Source organism: Myotis yumanensis, unplaced genomic scaffold, assembly GCF_028538775.1.
Source record: "Myotis yumanensis isolate MYYU_CA2020_CCGP unplaced genomic scaffold, mMyoYum1.0.hap1 SCAF_19, whole genome shotgun sequence".
NCBI lineage: Eukaryota > Metazoa > Chordata > Mammalia > Chiroptera > Vespertilionidae > Myotis > Myotis yumanensis.
In genome coordinates, this window is record NW_027223770.1 from 5,162,010 (window position 1) to 5,185,853 (window position 23,844).

Sequence of the window (23,844 nt, forward strand, 5' to 3'; positions counted from 1 at the left end):
TGGGGTCCTGTACTGGTCCTGGTAGACCTCAAGACGGGAGAGAGAAGAGTGAACTGGAGGGGCAGATGGCGGAGGGACAGGATCCTCCCTGGAAGCTGCCCAAATGTTACACTGAGCAGCTCAGGACTGCGGCCAAAGGAGGCAGAGAGAGACCCAAAGTTCCCAGAGCAGATGGGCCAGCCGGGGCCCGAGGGGAATGAAATGGCCGTCATAATCATAACATCTCAAATTCCTCCGGTGCAGACCCCGTTTCCAACGCTCATTCAAATCCATTATCTACTGATGCTCACTACGCCTCTGGACACTGCAGGCCAGGGGCTGTGAGACCCATCTGGCAAGGTGAGGCCCCTGAACTCAGAGAGGTGAAGAGGTTTGCCCAAGGTCACACAGCCCGTTTGCTGTCAGAAGAGCTGAAAAAAAAGAGAATCGGTCCATCAATGGACTTGCAATTCGATTCTCTATCTCCCAACCTGGGGGCTTGAGATAAGGATAGATGTTAGTCATAAAATAGCAACACCAATAATAACACCAACATATATTGGTCACTTATGACATGCTAGGCCAGCCGTGGGCAAACTACAGCCCGCGGGCCGGATCCGGCCCGTTTGAAATGAATAAAACTAAAAAAAAAAAAAAAAGACTGTACCCTTTTATGTAATGATGTTTACTTTGAATTTATATTATTTCACACAAACACTCCATCCATGCTTTTGTTCTGGCCCTCCGGTCCAATTTAAGAACCCATTGTGGCCTTCGAGTCAAAAAGTTTGCCCACCCCTGTGCTAGGCACTGCTTTAAGTGCTTAACGTATATCATTGCATTTAATTCCCACTTTCAACCGACATGAGGTAGGTACTATTAGTGCCAATTTAACAGACAAGAGAGACAAGCTCACGTCACTGAAGTCACTTGCTCACGGGTACGGGTATAACACAGTGGAGCTAAGATTCAAAGAGACCTCCCTGTCCCTTCACCACCACGCGAGTGGCTCCCAATCACTGCTGCACCTCAGCATCCCCGAAGGAGGATGTTTGAAAAATCGTGATGTCCGGATATCGCCTTCTTTCAATTAAATCAGAATGTCTGGACGGGGGTTGGGGAGGGGGGGTAGGCATCAGTATTGTTGAAAGCTCTCCAGGTGACGCCGCTATGCAGTGTCCTGGGAACTACCACGCTGCACTGTCCCCCGGGGCTCGTCTGTTTATCATCTCAGAAGAGTTTCGTGACCAAGTTTCTCTCAGTTTCCCCATCGGTAAAGCGGAGCCCCATTGGCCTTAACAGAGCGGCTCAGTCCTCTCCAGCTCAGGACAGGAGAGCGCTGAGCTGGGAGTTCCAGAAGGCAGTGCCACCTCCTCTCCTCAGGGTCAGCTAGGGTTTGGGGAGCCTGCACCAGGAGAGACTGCTGTGACACTTTTATTCTATTTCTTCCCAGTAGGACTTTGTGCGTCTGCAGACATGGACCCGTAGCCCCAGGGACTGCAATGCTAGCAGTGTTTCTCCTTCTCTCTGGGTAAACCCATTGGGTGCCCCGAAATACAGTGAAATCATAGCGGAGGGGGAGCCTGGGCCGTCACCAAGGGAACAAAGAACACAGATCCTGGAGGAGGAGGCTGTGGCTGGTGGAAACGGGGACATTGGTATTTTTAGGCTCTGAGATGGGCTCCACTTCAGCCTTTGCGATCACCCCCACTTGCTCCTCAGCAGGAAGCCAAGTGCCCTCCTGGGGGAGCAGCGCTGAAGAAAGCGGTCTCTTCACTGGGCTGAGCACTGGCTGCCTGCGACTTGCACAGTGGGCTTGCACCAGCTGCTGCCACACTGACCGATCTCCTTGCCTGTATGTAAGGAGGTGGGAGCCCCTGCTGACCCTGACCATCCTAGTTCTCTCATCAGACCTGTTAGCTGCAGGATGGAACACACAGAGAAACCCCAGTGAACGCAGAAGCCAAGGAAAAGTGGGCTTCTCTGGGGGCTGCCTGCTGCCTGCCGCCTGACCCTCGGAGCAGCTGCCATCAGAAACAGCAGGGCTTGGCCGAACCTCCTGGAAGTCACAATCCTGATCTACAGATGTTTTGGGTGAAAAGCGGGTGCTTTTAGGATTGTGAAGTCTAGGAATCAAAAATCCTAATGTCCCATGGGAGGTGAGAGGGCGCCCAAAGGGCTCAGCCAATGACAAACCTTAGCTTCATGGAACATAAAAACATAGACTCTTATGATCTCAGAATCTTAGAGCAGGGCCATAACCAGTGTGGGGGCTGGAGCTTACTTACTGCTGGGGTGGGGGGGGCTGTTTAAGAAAAAACATATACAATTTCAGAAATGAAATTAGGTACCAAAGGGTGGGCAAAAGTAGGTTTGATTAGCATTAAAAATAATAATAAAAATAGTAAAAAATAAACTTTCACATACTCACAATTGTAAACCTACTTTTGCTCGCCCAGCATTTATTTACAATGAGAGGATAAACAACACAGGACCAAATTTTAAAAACTGAGAAAACCCACAAACATTCCAAATTAACAGACTGAAACACTACTATCACACTTCATGCCCTAGATTTTCTTGGCTGCATATTCTGACCGCTTCCTCGGATAACAGTTTTGTCATCTATAGAGAGAAGAGAAACCATCAATACTCCCTATGATGGTTTGCTTGGGAGGACTTGGGACCACTTGGCTGAGAGGTTCAAAAGTCCCACTGAGGTAGGAAAGGGGAGGGCGTCTGTGGGAAGTGGCTGAGGCCAGGCCGTTACAGCAAGCTGGGGGGGCGGGATGCTTGGGAGGACAGGGCGTCCAGTGTCCCTCTCATCTGCCTTCTGCCCATCGCAGGGCTTCCCTCCGGGCTCTGTTGTCTCAGCCACAGGTAATATCCATGCAGAGAAGATGGCTCACTTTTCGTTGGTGACCTCCCCGCATCACCTCTGCGAGCTTGCCTACTGAACAATCCCAAACCCTGGAGCAAAGCAAGTAGGGGAAATAGGAACCAAAAAAATATATAAAATTGCCCTCATTTTTGATAGTCAGCGATTTATGCAATTGCTGACTTCAATCTTTTCAGCATGTCCCTGAGAGAATCAAGAATCAAGGATGCCATAGAACCCTGGGCTGGGGCTCAGGACAGGCTGGGGACTGGGAGGATGCGGAGCCATGCAGTGGAGGGCTCTGATTGGGTGACACTGTCGTTGGGTGGGTTCAATCCACTTACCCCTGGTCCTCGGCCACAGGCTGTGCCCCAGGCCTAACAGGCTTCCCCACATTCCCTTCCTCCATGGGACCCAGATATAGAGCCATGGAGAGATGCTGGGTAGCAGTGTGGTAGAGTGGTTAGGGGCCAAGGATCCAATGCCTGCTTCACTGTTTGCTAGCGGCATGACCTTGAATGAGGGCCGTCACTTCGCTGAGCACCAGGTGTCTCAATTGCAACATGAGAGTGATGAAAATGTACCCACCTTTTGGGTGGTCGGGAGGATTAAGCAATATAATTCACATACAGTGTTTAGCGCAGTGCCTGGCATTGGATAAACACTCAGTAAATGCTGGTGTTACTGTTACTATTCCTACTCCTGTCCAGCCTGGCCTTTCTCACCACAGAGCCCAACGAGAGACCCCTCCCTTGCACCTGATACCAGAGAAGGGCCGAGATCGGCTCTCTGAGGACCATATGCTAGCCCTGCACCAATGATCGTGTCTAGGGTATCTGAGAAATATAACTGTGTCTATGGTGGCCCTAACTGGTATGGAGGTAAGGCTCTGTCACTATAAGGGAAAGGAAAACTCTTGAAAGACTTAAATAACAATATTACAGTCCCTTATACCTGCCTACTGCTCAGCGTGTCCCATGAATGGGAAACGGACCCTTCCCACCAATTGATTCCCATTGCAACTAGCCACTCAGACCGCACTTTTCTGACAACGCTGGTGTCCTTTTTCAGAATCTCCAAGAATCTGGGGAGGGTGAATCCATCCCATACCCAGCTCTGCTCCATGAGAGCAGAGACTGGACCTAGTTCATTGCATGTGCTAAGGGTCCAGCACCAGCTCCGGCATAAAGTGCACTCAGTAAATATGTCACTGAATATACAAGTGACTAAATGGGATGCCAATTTGCAAAGGGTAAAACAAAGAGAATCTCTGACAACTGAGTTTTTTGTTTCATTTTTGTGACCTATTTAATAAGCATTAAGGGTAGGCTAATCGCTTTGTCTATCACCATGTTTACTCTTCCCAAGAACACTTTGAAAGTGGCAATTCGCCTAGACAGTGTGGTCTAATGGTTAAGAACACTGCCTTCAGAATTAGATATAGGCTCAAAATTGCACGCTCTCTCGCTCGCTCTCTCTCTCTCTCTCTCTCTCTCTCTCTATCTCTATCTCCCTCCCTCCCTTCCTCCCTCCTTTCCTTTCTAAAATCAATTTTTTAAAAAGAGAGAGCCAAGCCCTAGCCGGTTTGGCTCAGTGGATAGAGTGTCGGTCTATGGACTCAAGGGTCCCAGGTTCGATTCTGGTCAAGGGCATGTACCTTGCTTGCGGGCACATCCCCAGTAAGGAGTGTGCAGGAGGCAGCTGATCAATGTTTCTCTCTCATCAATGTTTCTAACTCTCTATCCCTCTCCCTTCCTCTCTGTAAAAAATCAATAAAATATATTAAAAATAAATAAAAAGAGAGAGCCAACAGAAGTATTTGCTCACTCCTAATAAAAGGCAGACCCCAAGGAATGTAGCTGGATGCTTCTTCAAAGAGGGAGAGAGAGATAGAAACATCAATGATGAGAGAGAATCATTGATCGGCTGCCTCCTGCACGCCCCACACTGGGGATTAAGCCTGCAACCTGCATATGTGCCCTGACCTCTTGGTTCCTAGGTCAAAGCTCAACCACCAAACCACGCTGGCTGGGCTGGATGCTTCTTCAATGTGCCAGGTGTGGGAGGTTCTTTTCCAAATCATCATCTCTAATGCTCACAGGAACCTTGGGAGAAAGGCATCTCGCTGTTTTGGAGGCGATGACACCGAGGCTTGGGGAAGTGAAACAGTGCGGCGCAGGAGTTGCTTTGCGGGACCGTTCAAAGCATCGCATGTCACTCATACTGAACAAAGTACTGGACGGAGCAGAGCAGAAAGGACCTTCCAGGCACCACATTTTACGTGTCAACATATGTGAAGAAGAAAGAATACCTGTTCTGCCTCCTTTGCAGTATTACTGCACAGCTCAAAGGCACGATATACAGGGTGTGCCCAGAAAGTGTAGAGACACTATCAATAAAAATATATTTTAAAAAAGTATACACACTTTCACAGCTGATAGCTCAATTTTGAAAATGAATTTTAAGAAACCCTGCCTTTATCATTATTCTAAGTATGTGTATACATTTTTTGGGATGTCCTATACATAAAGCATTTGGAAAATGGAAAACACTATACAAATGCAACTTATTACTTAATAAATTAAATTGGCTGATTGACAAGGAGGCGGGATAGCTTGGAGGTTAAGCGCGTAGGCTCTGGAACCAGATAGGACTGGACGTGATGACGTTCTGACCTCTCTGAGCCTCGGCTTCCCCATCTGCAAAGTAGAGATGAGCATATTCCCTGTCTCACAGGGTGCTGTGAGGCTTCAATGAGTTAATATATACAAAATGCTTAGCACAGCCTCTAACTGACCTGGTCGCTATCGTTATCCTTGTCATTATTATTAGTCTTAGTTTTCTCATCTGTGAAATGAGAAAAAATAAGTCTACCCACCTCACAGTGATTTCATCATCTGAAATTCTTTAAAAATGCAATATGCCAACTCTGCAGCTAAGAGGAATCCCCCCCAAACTTAACAGAGGCTAGACACAGCTGGGAAAGAGGAGATTGGGGCTCCCTGAAGCCACCCCTCCTGGCTGCCCCCCTCCCCCCACACGTGGCCTTCAGGTGCTCCAGGCAGGAGGAAGCCAGCCCCTCCTGGCTCTGAGTTCCAGAGCCCCTGCAGCAGTCCCCTCCTGCGGCCTCCCAGCATCCTGCTGGCAGAACACGGAGCCAAAAATAGCTCCCTCGGTGCAGGACACCCGCTTCCCCCCTCCTCCCTCCCCGCTTCAGCTGCCTGACTTGCCTGAGGAGATCATCACACGTGTCCGCTGAGCTTGGCATCTGGTCCTCGAGCCCTGCCTGTACCAAGATGGTCTCTCTTGTCTTCTGAATCCCACCCAGCAGCCCAGTCCTCTAGCACTGGTTGACTCAACAAATACGTATCGTGTACCTAGTTTGTGCCAAGCACTGCACCAGATTGCTTTCCTATTACATATGCAGAGCCAAATCTCTTCACTCACTACACCCCTCCTAGGGGATCTAGCGCCGTGCCTGCTCACAGTTCTAAGGAAAGAAGCTCTGGGCATGGGTTGTGTCCTGGGTCCCGTGCTAGTTGCTAGACCTATGGAGATAAACAAGACAAAGCCCTTCGGCCAAATATATACATTCACACGCTAATTAAAAGGTTAGGGGATTGCTCTTCTATTGACTTTTCTCTCCATCAACCTAATGGTTTACATATTTAACAGTAGTTACCAGTGCTGATTAGCTACTAACTAGTTTCTTTTGCTTTGGGCAAGTGACTTGCCTTTCTGAGATTCTGTTATTTATATCTGAAAAAAAATGCAGGGGTGTGATGAACATTAAGTGAAACAATGAATGTCAAGAGCCTGGCGCCAACAGCATAGTAAGTGTTCAACGGTTGGTACTTGATCGGATCCTCCCAAAAGCCGTAGTATTCCCGTCCCGGGGAAGATAAAGACGTTGCCCCGATTCTGCCACCGCCCTTGCTGGCACCAGTGATGGACATCGTTAATTGATCAACCCACTGTTTGTACTGATCTCAGATACGGCCCAGGAGCCATCTCCACACAGTGCTGCAGGCAACTGCTACTAATTGAAGCTGTTGGCACTCTAAGGGATTTTTTTTTTGCCTTCCTGCCCTTATCCACTCAGTTGCCTCGTTTAGTTTGGTGGACATTCTAAGGAATCTCTCTTTCCTCTCTGAGTTTCATTCCTGGGTGCTGAGTGTAACTTCCTTGGAGACGGAACTCCATGGGCACAGGCCCAGATGCATGCAGGTGGTGTCCACTCAATGCAGGTCCTGACTGACATGCTCCTGAGCGGCAAGGCTGGCTCCCATTCTGCTCAACTGCTGCTCGATCTTGGGCAAGTCACGTGTCCTTCCGGTCAGTTTTGATTTCCCCCTCACGTGTGTTAGGAGGACATGGGCTGAAACCCTGACAGCTGGAGCCTTATGGACCTGGGCTTGCATCCTGGATCCACTTCCCGCTGTGTTACTTTGGAGGAGCCCCCTACCCTTCCTGACCCCCAGCTTCCTTGTCTGTTACCTGGAGACAGCAATAGCACCCACCTCAAAGGCTGAAGGGATGAAGGGCGATAGTGCACGTGCCATGGGGTAATATTTTGATATTGTTTCATGTGATGGTTTTCCTCCCTGTATTTCCTCTCTTCTTCTGACCCTTTAAGCAGATCCTGGGCTCTACCCTCACTGCCTCAGGGGAGGCCTGTGTCAGGACTGAAAACAGGAAGAATATGAGAGTGTTCTTAGCGTTTGCATTTTGGAAAAGTTAAAGTTTTTAGGAGAAGGGGATTTATGGGCGACAGAGAGTCTTGGAGAAACACACACGAAGAAAAATTCCTCTAGAGTAGAGAAAGATTGCCTCTGGACTGGGGAGAGGAGAGAGAGAGAGTAAAAGGGAAGGAGGGAGGGAGGAAGGGAGGAAGAGAGATTCCAAAAGACCAGAAAGGTACCCTGTGGGCAGATATAATGGGTGTCACCCTGGTAACATGTATGAACCAATAGCCATGCTGGGCAACCTTGGGCAAGTAAAAGAACCTCTCTGGGCCTGTGTTCTTCCTTACAATGTAAGGCTGCTCTTATTCACCCTACAAGTTAGTGCAAGGAAGTAGAAAACACTGGTGCTTAACAACCATCAATCCTCCTAGCCCCTTCCTCAGCACTAACGACCCAACCCCTGTCCTCTGCATTGCCCTCGGAGTCCAGCTCTGGTCAAGGAAACACGTGATTAACTACCAGCATCTCTCCTCTCCTATGAAGGGTTAATCCTCTTCATGGGAGGCTCGATCATCTTCTTGCTAGAAGAGCACTTGTAGCGTGAAAGGCATTTCCTGCTGGCTGATTCTTCTTCTGAGGAACCATCAGTACCCAGGACAATCCACCCCTTACCCCCCCCCCCGCCCCCCCCCCCCCCCCCCCCCGCCAGCACCTGAGGGCAGCATCACTGCCAGCAGACCCTGCCCTGCTTTCTGAGGGCAGCCTCACTGCCAGCAGACCCTTCCCTGCCGCCTGAGGGCAGCCTCACTGCCAGCAGACCCTGCCCTGCTCCCTGAGGGAGGCCTCACTGCCAGCAGACCCTGCCCTGCCCCCTGAGGGCAGCCTCACAGAAGTGATCCAGGAAATGCTCATCTAAATACTCGAAGGCAGGAGGACAGTGTGGCCTCACCTGGACGCCTTATGCTCCCTATCTTGCCTCTGGGGAAGAAGGTGTTGGGTGGCAGAGAAGGCTGTGGCGGCAAACGCATCAGGGCTGTAATTCTAACTCTGACCCTCACAAGAGGATAACCTTGGCCGCGTTGCTCAAATCCTCTGGACCTCACTTCCACCATCTACCAAATGGGGACAATGGTACCTCCTGCCTAGGGTTGGGGCGAAGATACAAGGAAGTAATATCTACCCACTGCTATGGAGCTGAGCTTGTGAACAGGAGATGTCTAAACTGCAAGGCATTGCCACTGACTTACATGACCTTGGGCAACTGACCTGTTCACAGTTTAATTCTTCCCCACCCCTTTCTTTTTTTCCAGAATGGCCCAGCCAAGGCCTAAGAGCCGAATCCAGTCCCAAAGGGCTGATACTGGTTCCAAAGAGCCAAGCCTGGCCCCTGAGACCGCAGCCTAGTCCCGAAGAGCCAAAGCCAGTCTCCAAGGGAGGAGCCTAGCCCAGACCCAAACAGCTGAAGCCAGTCCGGGAGGGCAGAACCTCGCTCCGAAGAGCCCAGCCTCGCCCCTAAGCCATCCCCCCTCTCCCACAGGCCCCCGGGAGCCAGCCTCAGGGTGTCCCCCTGACTTCCACAGGCACCTCCCCCTGGAGAGTCAGCAGCCCTTTCCGCCTCGGGCTTCCAGGCCAGTGTGCTCACTGAAGGGCCCTTTCCTCTAAGGCCGTCTTGTGGGGACCGGGGCTCCCCCATGGCCGGGTCAATCTGACTGTAATGGACTTAGCCCGGGATGGCCCAGCCAAGGCCTCAGAGCCCAATCTAGTCCCAGAGGGCTGACACTAGTTCTGAAGACCCGAGCTGGCCGCTAAGGAATTATCTTTTTAACAATATTAACCCTGGCCTGCCTGCTAATTGCTACTTATTTATAGGCACATCTTCTCTACTCAAATGTGAGCAACTCGAGAGCAGAGGAAATGTTACTCACCACGACACTTTGTGTTTGGTAGAAGCGGTGCTGAAGGGAGATGTGAACAAATGAAGGGGGGTGCGATCCCTCTGCACAGTTTAAAAATAAAGGGTCGCGGCAACTGGGGTTCCCCCCTGTGCGGGAGATCGCAGGGCAGGTGTCCCACCCGCACAGGGTTCAGGCCTGCTCTGGCATCACCCAGCTGCACGAGTTTAGGCAGGTTACTCACCCCTCTAAAGCTTACTTTTCTCGTCCTCAAACTGGAAACCATAGTATCTAACACCTCACAGGAGGAATGAGTGATTAGTGGTATGTTGCAGAGAAAGCATTTTGCTCAGTGATGGGCATGTAGTCAGTCCTCAGGAACTATGGTTAGTAGCCATTATGAGAACGTTGACATCAAACGTACTTTCTGTTGTGAGGATCACAGGAGATCAATAGTAACTGTTTAACTACAACGGCAGCAGCAGGAACGATATATGGTTATTTCAATGATGTGACTTTAGGCAGTCATTCTGCATATGTGAGCCTCGCCAGTTCTGTTTGTAAAATGGGGAAAATTAATTTCTCTGCCTTCTTCCCCGAGGAACTCTGAGCAGTGTAGGTAGGGTGTTAGGACTGGTGTCAAGGGTCCATGTTCCAGCTCCGCTCTAATGCTCACACTGGCATACACAGGACTCCTGTGCCCCCTCTGTCCTCAGTCTCCTCATCTGCAACAGGAATAAGCCATATTCGAGCTCCTCAAAGGTCCCCTCTGTGAGGTGATGCCAGTTTGTAAGAACCTGACCATTGGAAGGCGCCTTTAAGAGAGTGGTTTCCTTCTGGAAACAAATGTCCCACGGTAAACGGTGGCCCTGAGCCCATCCTGCATCACTGCCCAGACACCTCCCCTGCGACAGTGGGCTGGGCCCTGTCACCTGCCACCTGGCCGTGGAAGCCAGGCTGGCCAAACAAAAGCCTCCTTATCAGCTGGAAGCTCTGAAATAGGATCCCAGAAGCAGCCAGAGCTGCTCACCTGCTCTGCTGGGCACAGGCTGGGCACAGATGGACATCTCCTCAGGATCCCAGACCAGGCTCCGGGCAGCATCTGCCCGGAGGTCTCAATGGGGCAGGTGCCATACCTCACAGTGGGGGTGGGAGGCAAGGGAGAGTGGTGTCTGGTCACAGCGGGGAAGTGTAAATATGAACCTTGACGGTGGGCAAACACCACCTCCCTGAACACAGAGCTCACCCAGGCTGGCTCAGGCCATGGACCTTGGGCAAGTCCCTCCCCCTTTGTGGGTCTCCGTTTCCCCACCCACTAAATGAGGAGCTGACTTAGACTAGCGGGTCCTAAAGATCTTTTGATCTCCCACCTCTCAGTAAGAGATTTGGAGAATAAGACCCCCACATATAGGGTGTCCCAAAAAATGTATACATGCATTTTGAATACTTATAAAGGTGGTGTTTACTGCAAATACATTTCATTTTCAGACTTGAGCTATCAGCTGTTAACGTGTGTATACATTTTTTGAGACATCCTGTATATGTATTTACTTATAAATTATATACACACACACTGTTGTTCCAAAACGTTATGCATATTATAAAACATATCCCTCACCCACCACTTGTAACTGAGGAGACTGGGTGAGCTCTGAATCCTTTAGCTCTAAAATTCTGATGCTACATGGCGCTGTGCCTCGGTCTGGCTCTGAGTTTCCTCATCGGTGGTAACACCTGCTTCCATACCTGCATGCCTTCATTAAGCATTCGTTCTACAAATGTTCATAGACCCCCAACTGTGGGTCACTGTCCTAGGTGCTGAGATACAGCAAGGAGTGAGATGGACAGGGTCTCTACCTCAGTAGTTCCAACAGTTCTCAAAGGAAATGACATCGCTGTTTTCATATATTGGCAATTTCATACTATCAGGCATGAAAGTGATTTGATGAAGGGAAAGTGTTAAAATTCATACATCCCACCAACATTTGTTTGGTCCTCTGCTATGTATCAGGTGAGAGATACACCAATGCACACACAGTCCCTTCCTCATGAAGCTTACAGTCTCCTGGGAGAAGTACATTTTAATCAATGATCCCCAATTAATATAAAATTACAAACATGTCCAGAACCAAGAGGGGTACTACAGCGCTAAGAAAGGCTTCAATGTGGGGTGTGTCCAGTCTGGGAAGGACTCCCTCAGAAAACAGCACCTGAGCTGAAATCTTAAAGTGGAGTAGGTACAGATTAGGCCTGGGAGAGGGAAGCTTTCCTGGCAGCATGTGCAAAGGCCCTGAGGCAGGAAGGTCATGGAAAGTTTGCGTAACTAAAAGGAGTAGGGTGCAGCAGAGGAGAGGGAGTGAGGGGCAGTATTTTAGGAATGATCTTGGGGGGTGGGCAGGAACTGGCCCCTAAAGAAACTTTAGGCCTTGGCAAGGAGTTGGCTCTGTGGTCTACAAACCAAGGGATAGTGATGGAGGTCTGTAGCTGGGCGGAGGATGTGTATCTGACTCGCTCTGAATTATTCTGGCTCAGTGTGGAGAATGGGCAAGGAGGTGAGGGCAGTGTGTTGTGAGATGCAATTATAACAATGGCGATTGCCTAGACTGGACTAAAACAAGACGAGCAACACGAAGCAAAAACACCCACAACCTTCAAAGCCAAACCACAGTGACAGGGAGAGAAGAACGTAGCCAGTTGCAGTCGGGCAGACCCGGGTTCAGATCTCACTTTCATCACTTCCACATTGTGACCTTGCACAAGCCACACTCCCCTCCCTGGCCTCAGTTTTTCCTTCTCTGCAAAGCGCGCTAAACTGTAAACATATCCATTAAGCACTCTGGGCTCTTCTCCCAATTCCGAGTCCTACCAGCCATGTGCCCTTGAGCAGGTCACTTCCACTCTCTATGCCTCAATTTCTTCATCTGTAAAACACGTTCTTAAAAATGCTTGTCCCTAGAGTTATGGTGAGGATGGAATGAGACAACAGGTGAAACGTGCTTAGCACCGGGCTGGGCGCATGATAGCGTGAGGAGCTCAGCACACACATTCCCACCGTGAGTGAGTGCGCACACGCTCCATGAATGCACACACTTCAGGCCCAGATGGCTCCTCTCCTCCCACAGGAGTGGGCTGCCTTGTAAAATCCCAGCTCACTTGCGTAAGCTTAACTTTTAATGAAGCCAGAGAACAGGGATCGGGTGTTTCTGCTCAGCGAAGCTGTCAGCAGCATGTAAGCCCTGGGAATCCGGCAACTAGGGAATCTCCTGATGAGAAACATTTGCGTCCAGAGGATCTTCCTATTTGTTTTGAACAGACACATGTAGACGTGAATTACTTAATGACTGTTTTAGGGTTCGGCACCGTTCCTGTATTTGGTTTGGCTTTGTCTCTATGACATCTTAATTCTGTGTTTTATTTCACGGAGGTCCGCACACAGGCTGTGGCATATGGGAGCTCCCTCAGCAAAATCTCAAATAGAGGTGGGGGGAGGGGGAGAGAAGAGGGAGAGAGATAAGTGGGGGGAGAAGAGGGAGAGAAGGAAAGAGGGTGGGGGAGAGGGAGAGAGGGAGGAAAGGAGAGAGGGAGGGAGGGGGAGAGAGAGGGAGGAGATGGTAGCTTAGACGGTGTTGCAGGTGTGCAGTGAAGGGGGCTGCTGGGTGAGAGGGAGAGTCTAGATTTGCATGCATGAATATGAGAGATACATCAAACCCTCACCGTCATGGGAACAAGATTTGCCACTGCTATTTGGAAGTCTAAACAGTGTCTTTTTCAATTTCCTAATCTGATTGATCACAATCAGAGAGATTGTAAATTTCATGCTTGTCCATAACACATGGAGGGCCCAGCTAAGCTTCTGACACTGCTATTCAAAGTCACCGCTGGCTGCATAGAATCGGGACAGAGGAGCCAAGAGAAGCAGAGCAGACCCTGGACCCTGACTGAGAGGGCAGGAGCCCAGTGGGACCCCCTGCCTGGACAGGGAAGTCCGCAGCTGGCTTCCCAGGCACTGCCTCATCTGTTTGCTGCCTGCATCTATGGAGTCCTCTCCAGCCTTCCTCTCACTCTGCTGCAGCCACACTGACTTTCTTGCTGTTTCTCAAATACACCCAGCATGCTTCTACCCTCGGGCCTTTGCACTTGCTGTATCCTCGGTCTCAGACACACACTTTCCCCCAGTTATCCTCCCGGCTTGCTCCCTCCCTTCATCCAGGTCAGGGAACTCTCCATCCAACAGCAGCCCCCACCCCCACCCCCCGCACCCCTCCCTCCATCCCTTTCTCCCAATTTGATTCTTCTCTAGAGTCCTCCTTACCACCTGACCTTGTATTACGTGTTTGTTTCTTCACTTAATATCTTTCTCCCTGGGCACCAGCAGGAACTTCACATTGTTTGCTGCCACACTGAGTAGGAGCTCAATAACACTGGCGAATGAATGAAGGTACAACTTTATTTTTAGCCACATGCAGCTTCCTCCAGGTGTGCATTCACTCCCCCGTGGTTTGTCTCCAACATGTGTGGGCTCACTCTGAGCCCCCCCCACCCCCGATGCAGACGGAATCTCGCTTTAGCCAGAGCTAAACAGGGAAGGACAAGAAACCCAATGGCCCAAACCAGACCCTGCCAGTGCCAGGGAAGCTGGAAGCTTTGTAATCCACGGGAAGTTCCCTCCCATGACCCTCCTTCATCCGAATTCACTATGCTCCCCGCCCCCCCCCCAACCCCCCTCCAGAGAGTTTAACCTACTGCTCTCTGGGAAAAGATCTTTCTTGAGATTATACTGGGGATAAAGGCCTTATTCCTTCTGATCATCCCTTGCATTTGTACGTAAAATTGATGAAATAAACAAATCATTGCCACTTTACAGATCAGATAACTAAGGGTAACTGTGTGACTATAAGCAAGGGACTCCAGCCTCACAGAGGGTTTCCCCCTCCTCTGGCTTCCACATCCCCTTTCTTTATTCCCGCCTACCTTCTGTAGTACTTCAGACCGTCTGCCTCATGTCATATAGACGCATGTTTGTGAGTAACTTTCTGAGGGAGACACTGCATTTCATTCATCCTTTCCTCCCTGATGGGCCTGGCATGCAGGACTAATAAAAACTATGAGTGATTATTAATAACAAGAGCTAACATTGATGGAGGCCTTACTGTGGCCAAGCAGCACCTTCCAGAACCAGTTCGTCCAGTCCTGACAACCCCTCTCACAGGTGGCTGCCATTGTTAGCCCCTTTTGTGGATGGAGAAGGTGAACTTGTTTGCCAAAGTCACACAGCCAGTACGCGTTCTTGAACAGTGAATGGAAACATTCTTTGATTAGTTTGCCATCAGGGCTTGTCAGGTTATTTTCAGCAGCTCTGCACATCTCCAGGGGCTCTTCGGGGAGTGCCAACATCATATTCTCACATAACTCCCGAGCGGTGGGGTGGACAGGTGGCAAGGCCAAGGGACCCGGGTGGTGAGGGGCGCGGCATTCTCCCTGCATTTCAGTGGGTGGCTCATGTCATAGTGAGGAGACTGCCATTCACGGGGTCTTGGTCTGTGCCGGGCACTGGGCCATGTTCTCTATAGGAGTTATCTCATTCACACCTCACTACAATCCCATCTGCTGAGCATTTCACAGATGGGGAAACTGAGGCATGGGGCAGTGAAGTGACCAGCAGATTCCAAAGTCAGGAAAGAGCAAAGCGGCATTTCCGCCTGGGTGGCTCTGACTGCAGAGCTCAAGCCTTTAACCATTTTTCTTTCTCTGCCTCAGAAACATTCCCTCAGACTTCAGAGCAAGCCTTCCTAACAAGCAATTAGAGAACTCCGCTCTGTTAGGCCCCTGCACGTTCTTCCACCTCCCGGGAAGTAACGTCTGGAAGAAAGAGTATTTGTAGGATGACTGTGCCTCTGCAGCCTGCCTGGGTGCTTGGGGAGCAGGAGGCACCTGACTCAGGCTTCCTTCCTCGTGAAGGGGGTTGGGCTGTGAGGGATGGCCCCTCTGGGTGGCTTGGAGGGGGGTGGAGTTCATGGAGCCTCGCACAGGCCCAGAAAGCACTTCCAGGTGGCACTGGTCAACCTCCTGCCCCTACCAGCCACCATGTCTAACCTCCCACAGCCAGGCGGCTATGTCTGGGAGCTTCCCCCTGATACTAGCGAGAGTCAAGTCTTCTCAGAATCCCCAGTGTCAGGACTGGGAGTGGTGCTGGGACAGAGCGGATCTGCTGGATTGGGACTGCGTGTACTCACTCCATTAACGCATCCAACTGTCACCAACATGTACCGAAGCCCAGGTCTCTCCAATAGCACCCCACCAACGAGCACAGCCGCTGGACATGATCCCCTGCTGGCCCCTAGACCCCCCTCAGCACATTTCACCCTCAGAAGGAGATAGGTTGGACCCAAACGATAACACGCCCTTCCCAGAGCAAAGCCTTCACTCATCACCATGACCCTCAGTGCCTGGCTCCTAACCACGGCTGTCAGGCCCCCTCCCACAGCCCCTCACTAGGCTCCCCAGGACAGGTCAATACAAACGTGCTAACTGACCTCTTGGCACAAAGGGGAGTCTTGAATTAAATGGTTCAAACGCTTTTTTCCTGACTTACAATTTGGCCATCTTTCCCTTTATGCAGAAAAATCTCCAATAATTTGGAATTTATGACCCTTTGGACAGGGACAGGTCTGAAGTCTGCTTCTGGACTATTCTGACTAGAAGGCTTTTCGAAGAAAATTCATAGCTTGCCAAAAGACCTGTAAAGGGAATGCTTATCTCATTATAAGGGGGAGTCCCTTTTTAGCCTTTTACTGGCTCACGTGTATCCACAAACAATTGATATACTAATTACAAATGATTTTTACATGCTCATTAAGTCCTCAACTACTATTGGTCCACTTGATTATTACAGTTTGAGCTGGCCTCAAACACTAGGCTTTCCACTTTGAGCCTAAACTTCTTGGGTACAAACTTTTCCGGACTAAGTGATTAACAAAGATAATTCATGATGCCAGGGGAAATGGCTACACCTCTTTGGTGTGAGCAGAATCCGTGGATCTTATTGATGCACGCTGCTCTCTCTCAGCTGGGATGGGGTGAGGTCTGACCATGGTGAGCCTGCATCCTGGTTTGCCTGGGACAGTTCCTGTTAGATCTCCCATCCTGAGAGAACTACTCACAGCAACCCCCTTCCTTTCAATGTTGATAGAAACCATAGACTATGTCGTCGCTCTAGATTCGATGGAACTAGGGATTAAAATTATGATTTTCAAGGAGGTTGAGCCTTCTCTAGACTGGCAGCACCTGGTCATCTCTATGCAAACCCAAAGAATACTCCATAAAGATGCTGTGCCAATCCTTGTTGAATCCAGATCATTCTTCAACCGAGTCAGATCAGAAAGCAGCTCACCTTCCCCTAAGGGAGGGGGATTGTGGACCGCTCCCAGCTGCTGTGTGTTAATTCCATCTCCATGTAGTTGCCTGCCAGGAGTTGAAATCCCACTGTTACTGTCAGCACTAATGGGGTGGGGCGGGAAATGGGTGGGCACCGAGAGCACAGGCCCGGGAGGAGTGGCTGCTTGCCTTCGGCCTTCGCAGCTCGGACTGTGCTAGAGGCGATGCCTATTAAACGCCCGCTCTGCCTGCACACTGTGGGGAGTGCTTTACCTTCTCCATCCTCAGACCTCCCTGCCTGAGGCGCTACTGGTATTATTTCATTTCCCAGCTGACAAAACGGCTCAGCGAGGTAGAGCCACTGGTCCAGGACACTCAGCTGCGTGGCAGAACCGAACAGAAATCCAGGTTTGTCTGGAGCCCAGGTCTGAACTGGTAACCGCTGTGATGTACTGCCACCCACTCCGTTACACTGTTCTGACATTTGAGTCAGACATCTGCTTGCAATTTGATACATTATAAAGCCATTGCCTCATCAAGTATGCCTCACCGAGGGGAGCGAGGGGGAAGGGGGAGTAAGGATGCCTCACAGAGGGGGTATGGGGGAGGGGGTTGGGGAGGGGGAGCAGGGGATGCTTTGCTCCCAGTGCCTGTATGATGTATGCACACTGCCATGGAATCAGCGAATTGAACGTACTCAATTATCTTCGGAGATAGACTTAAAATATCCCGGGGAAGTTCATTCAGGGGGTAGCCCTCATCTACAAACAAACAAGTGTGTAACCCACAGAACTGGCTGGTGGTGCACCCGCCTCCTCCCCATCTCCCCGCAGACAGTGACAGGAGCAGATCTGCTGACTGCGAACTGGGCTTGACTCATGGAACTAAACAACATTTCTGATGAGACCGAGTCCCCAGGCTGCCTCTGGAGGAAGCCGCTGGGGCCCAGCCCAGGCTATGCCCGTGCCTCTGTCCCTTCCCTTCCTAAGACCTCTCTGCTTTAGAAACACGGCACTTTCACCCTCAAGTAAGCACAGAACATTAAAAGAGGGTGGACGTTGACCATCACGGGGTGTGGCTGGCTGGGGTGAGAATGGGGATGACCCAGGTTTTAGGTTTTGCAGACAGTCTTGCTAAAAGACTACTCAAACTCAGCCTTTCCTGAAAACTTGACTACAAATGCCCCCTGTTCACTCTCCTCACACCCCCCTTCACCCCCTACCAGGAGTCACGGGCAGTACATCAGAGTGGTTACGAGTTGAGACCTGGGCTTCAGACAAACCTGGATTTCTATTTGGTTCTGCCACGTAGCTGAGTGTCCTGGACAAGTGGCTCTACCTTGTTGAGCTGTTTTGTCAGCTGGGAAATAGAAATAATACCAGTAGCGCCTCAAGCAGGGAGGCATGGGGACTGAGGCGGGTACAGCGCTCCCCACAGTGCGGAGTCTGTTCTGAGGGAGGCCACACCTGTTACAGAAGAGGATCCGTCCAGCAAGACATGAGTGAGGGGCTTGTGGCTCAGACCTTCATCTCAGGGGTGGAGACCAGAACATTAAAAGATACCAGGGTTAAAACCCCCGTGTGGGGAGGAATGGCTACTGTGACATTCTCAGATGGCTGAGACTAGGATTTACACAAAGATACAACAAGCATGAGAGTTGGAAGACCTTGCGGGCAATTTTTATGATTGAGAAGGTGAGCAAGAAAAGAGCACACCAGTAACAGACTGACAGGCACCGGGTGAGGGTACCAAGCCAGTAGGGCATTGGGCAAGCTTTGCAGAATTAAAATACCACCAGGAATCTGCTCGCCTTTCCCCGGACCCCTGAAATCTACGGATGACCTTAGACCAAGTGCCACACTGCTAGTTTCCAGTGAAATTCTCTCTGGTCCCCTGGACAAGGGCATTATTTTTTGGCCAACGCAGCACCTGATTTGCCAACAGTAGGTGCACTCACTCCAAAGGTGGAACGAATGGCAGAAACCCAAGAAGATAAAACCGCTGACGTCAAAACTCTCTACAAAGAACCTCCTTCCAAGCAGAGAAACATCGGCTTTTGATGGCATTGGGTGTCATTGTTCCCCTTCTCCAGCCTGTGTCAGAGGGTGCCCCTCCCTCCTATCTACAGACACTGGCTGCTGCTGCTTGCAGCCCCTACACCCTGTTGGCCCCTCACCACATCCACCCATTCCCAATGGGGGGCACCCATTTTTCTAAAGACCGAGATGAGCCGGGCCCCTTCCAGACCCTGAAAAGTTCTCCAGGCCGAGTTTGATTTTAGGTACGATTCCCTGCCGGTCCTCCAGCCCTCGGCCGCTGGAAAGTTCAGGTTCAGTTGTACCAGGACGGGCATCCTGTCTGAAGCACTTCCCCAGACATATTTTCAATCTACTCCCTTAATGTAGCCTGCCAGGATTAATAAATCCTCCAAGCAGTCTCCCCTGGTCCACTTCCTTCTTTATCTCCCAGCAAACCGCTCATCCACCACCAGCGAATGATGAGTTTTCATACTGCCTTGGTTTTCCCTGGCAGAGGGCACAGCCTTTTCCCTTTCATTCTCAAACTCCTCTAGATTGAGCAATTCATGAAAAGAATTGGGTTTTCTCCACCCTGGAATGTTTCCCTGTTGCTCAGCCTTCTCTCCGTCCACCTCACATCCTCTCCTCCCTCTTTCTGCATCCCTTTCACTTCTCCCTTACCTTCCCCTCTCACACTGTGTCCACCAGCACCTATGGATCCCTTCTCATGCCTGCACTTGGGTCCTTTTTGAAAGACCAGATAAAACTCTCCCAAGACCATCCCTGTGATCTTGGGAGGCTCCTCCCTGACTCTTGAGCTCCGTTCCTGGTTTTGGATGCTGGCGACGACCGAATTCAGCAGCAACAGCAGCCAGAAAGGCACGGAGCAGGGTGCTATTTGGGGTGTATTGGAGGGACCAGCATATGGGCTTGTGTCAAAACCTTCAGAGCTCGCTAGTTTTGGAGCTGAGTATAGAAGTGTGCCACTAGCGCTGAACACTGCTTCAGCTGGTTCAACCCTCATCTCTTTTTGTACAACACCTCCAGCCACCTCAAACCCACCATTCCTCCCCACCCCTGCTCTGAGCTCTGGGATACCAAGAAAAGTTTCTCAGTAGTCCTATCCCACCTACACTACCCACCCTAAGCAAGTAAAACCTCTTGACCAGAAGCTGCCAGGTCAGCAGACAGTTGTGTTGCTCCTTGCTAAAGACTCCCTGTCCCTTCTCACCAGCTCCAAGCCCATGCAAGCAATTAGTCCCCATGTTCCAGCGGGAGAGAGCAAGTAGTGACCGGAAAGACGGGCACACTGGCCCAGCTGTCTGCATCCACCCTTCAGGCACAGGCCAGAAAGGGGGCCCATCAGGGTCTCCCCCTTAAGAAGGAGGTCATTACCTTGGCAGAGGCTTGCGGGCTGTAATGCTGGCGACAATGATGCTCTCAGGACGCGGGGTGGCCACCGCTTTAAAGGTTCCTCGCCAGAACTTCTCAAAAAGCTGCTTCTCGCCTTGCTGAATGCTCGCCATCGCCAACCCAAGGGCCACTCCCGGGGCGCTGTCCGAAGTGCTGAAACGATGATTCCAAACCGGGGCACACCCGGCTCTGGGCTCTGTCCACGTGAAACCTAGAGGGATCGGGTGGGAAAGATCGGGGTTCAGGGCGGGGGGTGGGGCGCCTCAGCCGGGCAGGCGGGGGAGAAAGGAGGCTTGTCCCCGGCGTTCTCGGCTTCTGGGTTGGCTGGGGCTGCGCGCTGAGCCTGCGGAGCCCCGCGCCCCAGTTAGGGAGGAAAGGCTGGCTTTCTTGCGGCGCCAGGACAGGAGAGGCGCCCGGGTCGTCTGTGTGTGCGTGCGCGTGTGAGCTCGGGCGCGCTGGGTTTTGTCTCTCTCACAATGTGACGTTGGAAGAGGAGGCTGGTCGCGCAAGCTGCACTTTCCTCCCTCCCCTTGTCTCCTCCTCCCCACCAGCTCCCGCCTCCTCCGGCTCAGCCCTCCGCCGCCATCTGCATAACAAAAGCCCGCGGGTCCTGGGAGGAGAAAGGGCGGGGCGTGCGCCTGTCACTAGGGCCCCGCGGTGGCAGACTTGCGGAGCTGACCCCAGGAAAAGCCTTCGGCACCCCAAACGGAACCAGGCAGCAGATCCTGCTTCCCAGCCCTCTCACCTCCCCCACTATCGCAGGCCTTCCTCCATCCGCTCCTGGGTGTGATCCAGGCGGCCACCTCCCTTCCCAGCCCCTTGGCAAGTCTCAAAGCGGATCTCCTATGGAAGGGGAGAGTAAAAACTTAATCTCTCCGCTCAAGCCAATCTCTCCCACCCCACACACTTCTGGGAGGGACTGCCTAGGCCAGAGACGGGAGAGGGGGGGTCCCCTGTGTTCCCCTTTGTGCCTGAGGGCCTCGAGATCCCCACCACCCAGAAAGTGCCGTTGGATGGACAATCCGTCACCAACACGGCTTCTCGCCATCTGCCAAGCCACTCCCCGCTCCCCCCCCCCCCCCCCCCCCCCCGCCCCGCAGAGGGGCGCAGCATCACATCTGTGCACGCGGCGCTTTTGTGCCTCGCAGCCAGCCAGTCCACCATCCCGCTGCCTAGCAGTCCACAGCGAAGAGCACCCACCCCACCCCGCCCCACCGCATCCCATCCGCTCCTGGGAATTCGGCTACAGCCACTTTCCTTAACACAGCTTGTCTCGGGAGGGGAGTCTGTTTTGGAGAAGAAAGCTTTCGGGGGAGGGATTTGAGGGGGAACTCTGAGGATTGGGGTGGGGGGGGGGATAGTTACTTTTTGAGCTCTTCCTCGATCTTCTACCACTTCCCAGTTCAACGCTAATCCCTGAAAGTGGAAGCTCAGAACCACAAATAAACCCTAGCCACAGAGGGTTTTGGCAGAAGAATTTTTCTACTTTCACCCTCAGGGTTTTCATTAAGAAAAAGAGGTAATTGTAGGACCCCTTAGCTCATCTCTCCCCTGGAGCCCTTTAATCTCAGCAGAGTTGCTATTCTCACTCCCCAGGCTGCAGACTCCTGGAAGGAAAACTCGCCAATTCTTAAAGGCCTCCCAGCGCCTAGCACCAGGTCTCCACCATGGCTCTAACAAAGCCCCGCTCTCTCTGATAGCTATGGAGACCCAGGAACCCCAAAAGCAATGTGAACTTCAGGAATTCTTTAAAAGGGAACAGGAGGGAAGTGGGTTGGGAAGGGGAGGAGGAACGCAGACAGAACAAGATGGGGAAGGAGAAGGAAAAAGAACCCTGAGGTCACCGGGCTCTGGTCCAGAAGCGCATCTACTCTGGATATACATATGTGTATTGGATATTGGAGTCGGTTTATGTGAGTGCCTGCGAGCGCTGCTCGCTCTGCAGTGACCCCTTCTGGTCGACAACTAGAGATGCATTTGCTAGCTTCTTAGAGTGGGTTGCTGCTGCCAGGAGGTGGGATTCCTTAGGGCTGGGGAGCTTGGAGGTAAAGAAAACTAGAGACTGGGCTCCACCTCTCCCATCCCCTCCTGCCTCTCAAAGATCCCCACTGCCCTTGGCTCTCGGGCCCTACTTCCTGACGTTTTCATTTTAAAGCCTTTGAGAGCTGGCTCTGTAACAGCCTGGGATATTTAAACTCAGCCTTAGTCATGACATTAGGAGTGGGAGCTGAGTCACCTGCATGGAAGAGGTAGCTGGGTCCCTACCTCCACAGATCAATTAACATTTCCCAGCCAGTTCCCATGCGAAGTTCCTGCAATGTTAATAAAGTCTCTATTTGCATAACATCACCCCCTTTGATACCTAAACAGCACAATATGGCTAATCATTGTTCATCAGCATTAAGGGACATCAGGATATTGAGTCTGGACCCATTTCTAAAAGTCCAGTGAATAATAAATGATTCAAATAATTACCAGAATAATACGAAATATGATAATGAGACCAATTCATCTCTCTTTGTGCCTTTAAAAAGGATCAGACTAAATTATTCAAACTATAGGATTCTGTATTTTTTCATATAGACATTTTTTTGGGGGGGGAATGATTTCATTACTCAAGGTTTACCAATCCTCACTTCTTGAAGGCTGTACCTTGTGTCTAATCTGAATCACACCTATGCTGTTTATTATCCACTAGAGGCCTGGTGCACAAAAATTTGTGCACTGGGGGGGGGGGGGGGGGGAGGGAGGTCCCCCAGCCCGGCCTGTGCCCTCTCACAGTCTGGGACCCCTCGGGAGATAACGACCTATTGGCTTAGGCCTGCTCCCGGGTGGCAGAGGGCAGGCCCAATCCCTAAGTGCAGGCCCTGGTCAGGCTCAGAGCAGGGCTGATTGGGGAGTTGGGGCGCCGCCCCGTCATGCACAGAGCAGGGCAGATCGGGAGGTTGCGATGCCACCCTCAGTCACGCTCAGGGTAGGGCCGACTGGGGGGTTGGGGCACCGCCCCCTGTCACACTCAAGGCAGGGTCGATGGGGAGGTTGTGGCGCCACCCCGTCACGCACAGAGCAGGGCCAATCAGGGGGTTGGGGCGCTGCCCCCTGTCACTCACAGAGCAGGGCCAATCAGGGGGTTGGGGCGCCGCCCCCTGTCACTCACAGAGCAGGGCCAATCAGGGGGTTGGGGTGCTGCCCCCTGTCACTCACAGAGCAGGGCCCATCAGGGGGTTGAGGAGCTCCCCCCTGTCACTCACAGAGTAGGGCCAATAGGGGACTTGGGGCACCGCCCCCTGTCACACACAGAGCAGGGCGGATCAAGGGGTTGGGGCGCTGCACCCTGTCACACTCAGGGCAGGGCCAATGGGGAGGTTATGGCTCTACCCTGTCACACACAGAGCAAGGCCCGTGGAGGGGGGTTGGGGCGCCACCCTCTATTACCCACAGAGCAGGGCCGATCAGGGGGTTGGGGCGCCGCCACTGTCACACTCGGGGCAGGGCCGATGGAGAGGTTATGGCTCTACCCTGTCACACACAGAGCAGGGCCCATGGGGGGTGGGGGAGGTTGGAGCGCTGCACCCTGTCACACACAGAGCAGGGCCGATCAGGGG

At 51.7% G+C, this 23,844-nt stretch overlaps 1 protein-coding gene across 1 annotated transcript in view; it reads right to left on the reverse strand.

The window, feature by feature from the left end:
- Window positions 1–23,844, reverse strand: part of SRRM4 (serine/arginine repetitive matrix 4) — a 367,949-nt gene that overhangs the window by 104,912 nt on the left and 239,193 nt on the right. Inside the window, exon 8 of the mRNA XM_070400012.1 lies at window positions 20,222–20,450. Within this exon, the coding sequence (XP_070256113.1) occupies window positions 20,222–20,352 (131 nt within the window). The 5' untranslated portion in view covers window positions 20,353–20,450. The remainder of the gene's footprint in view (window positions 1–20,221; window positions 20,451–23,844) is intronic.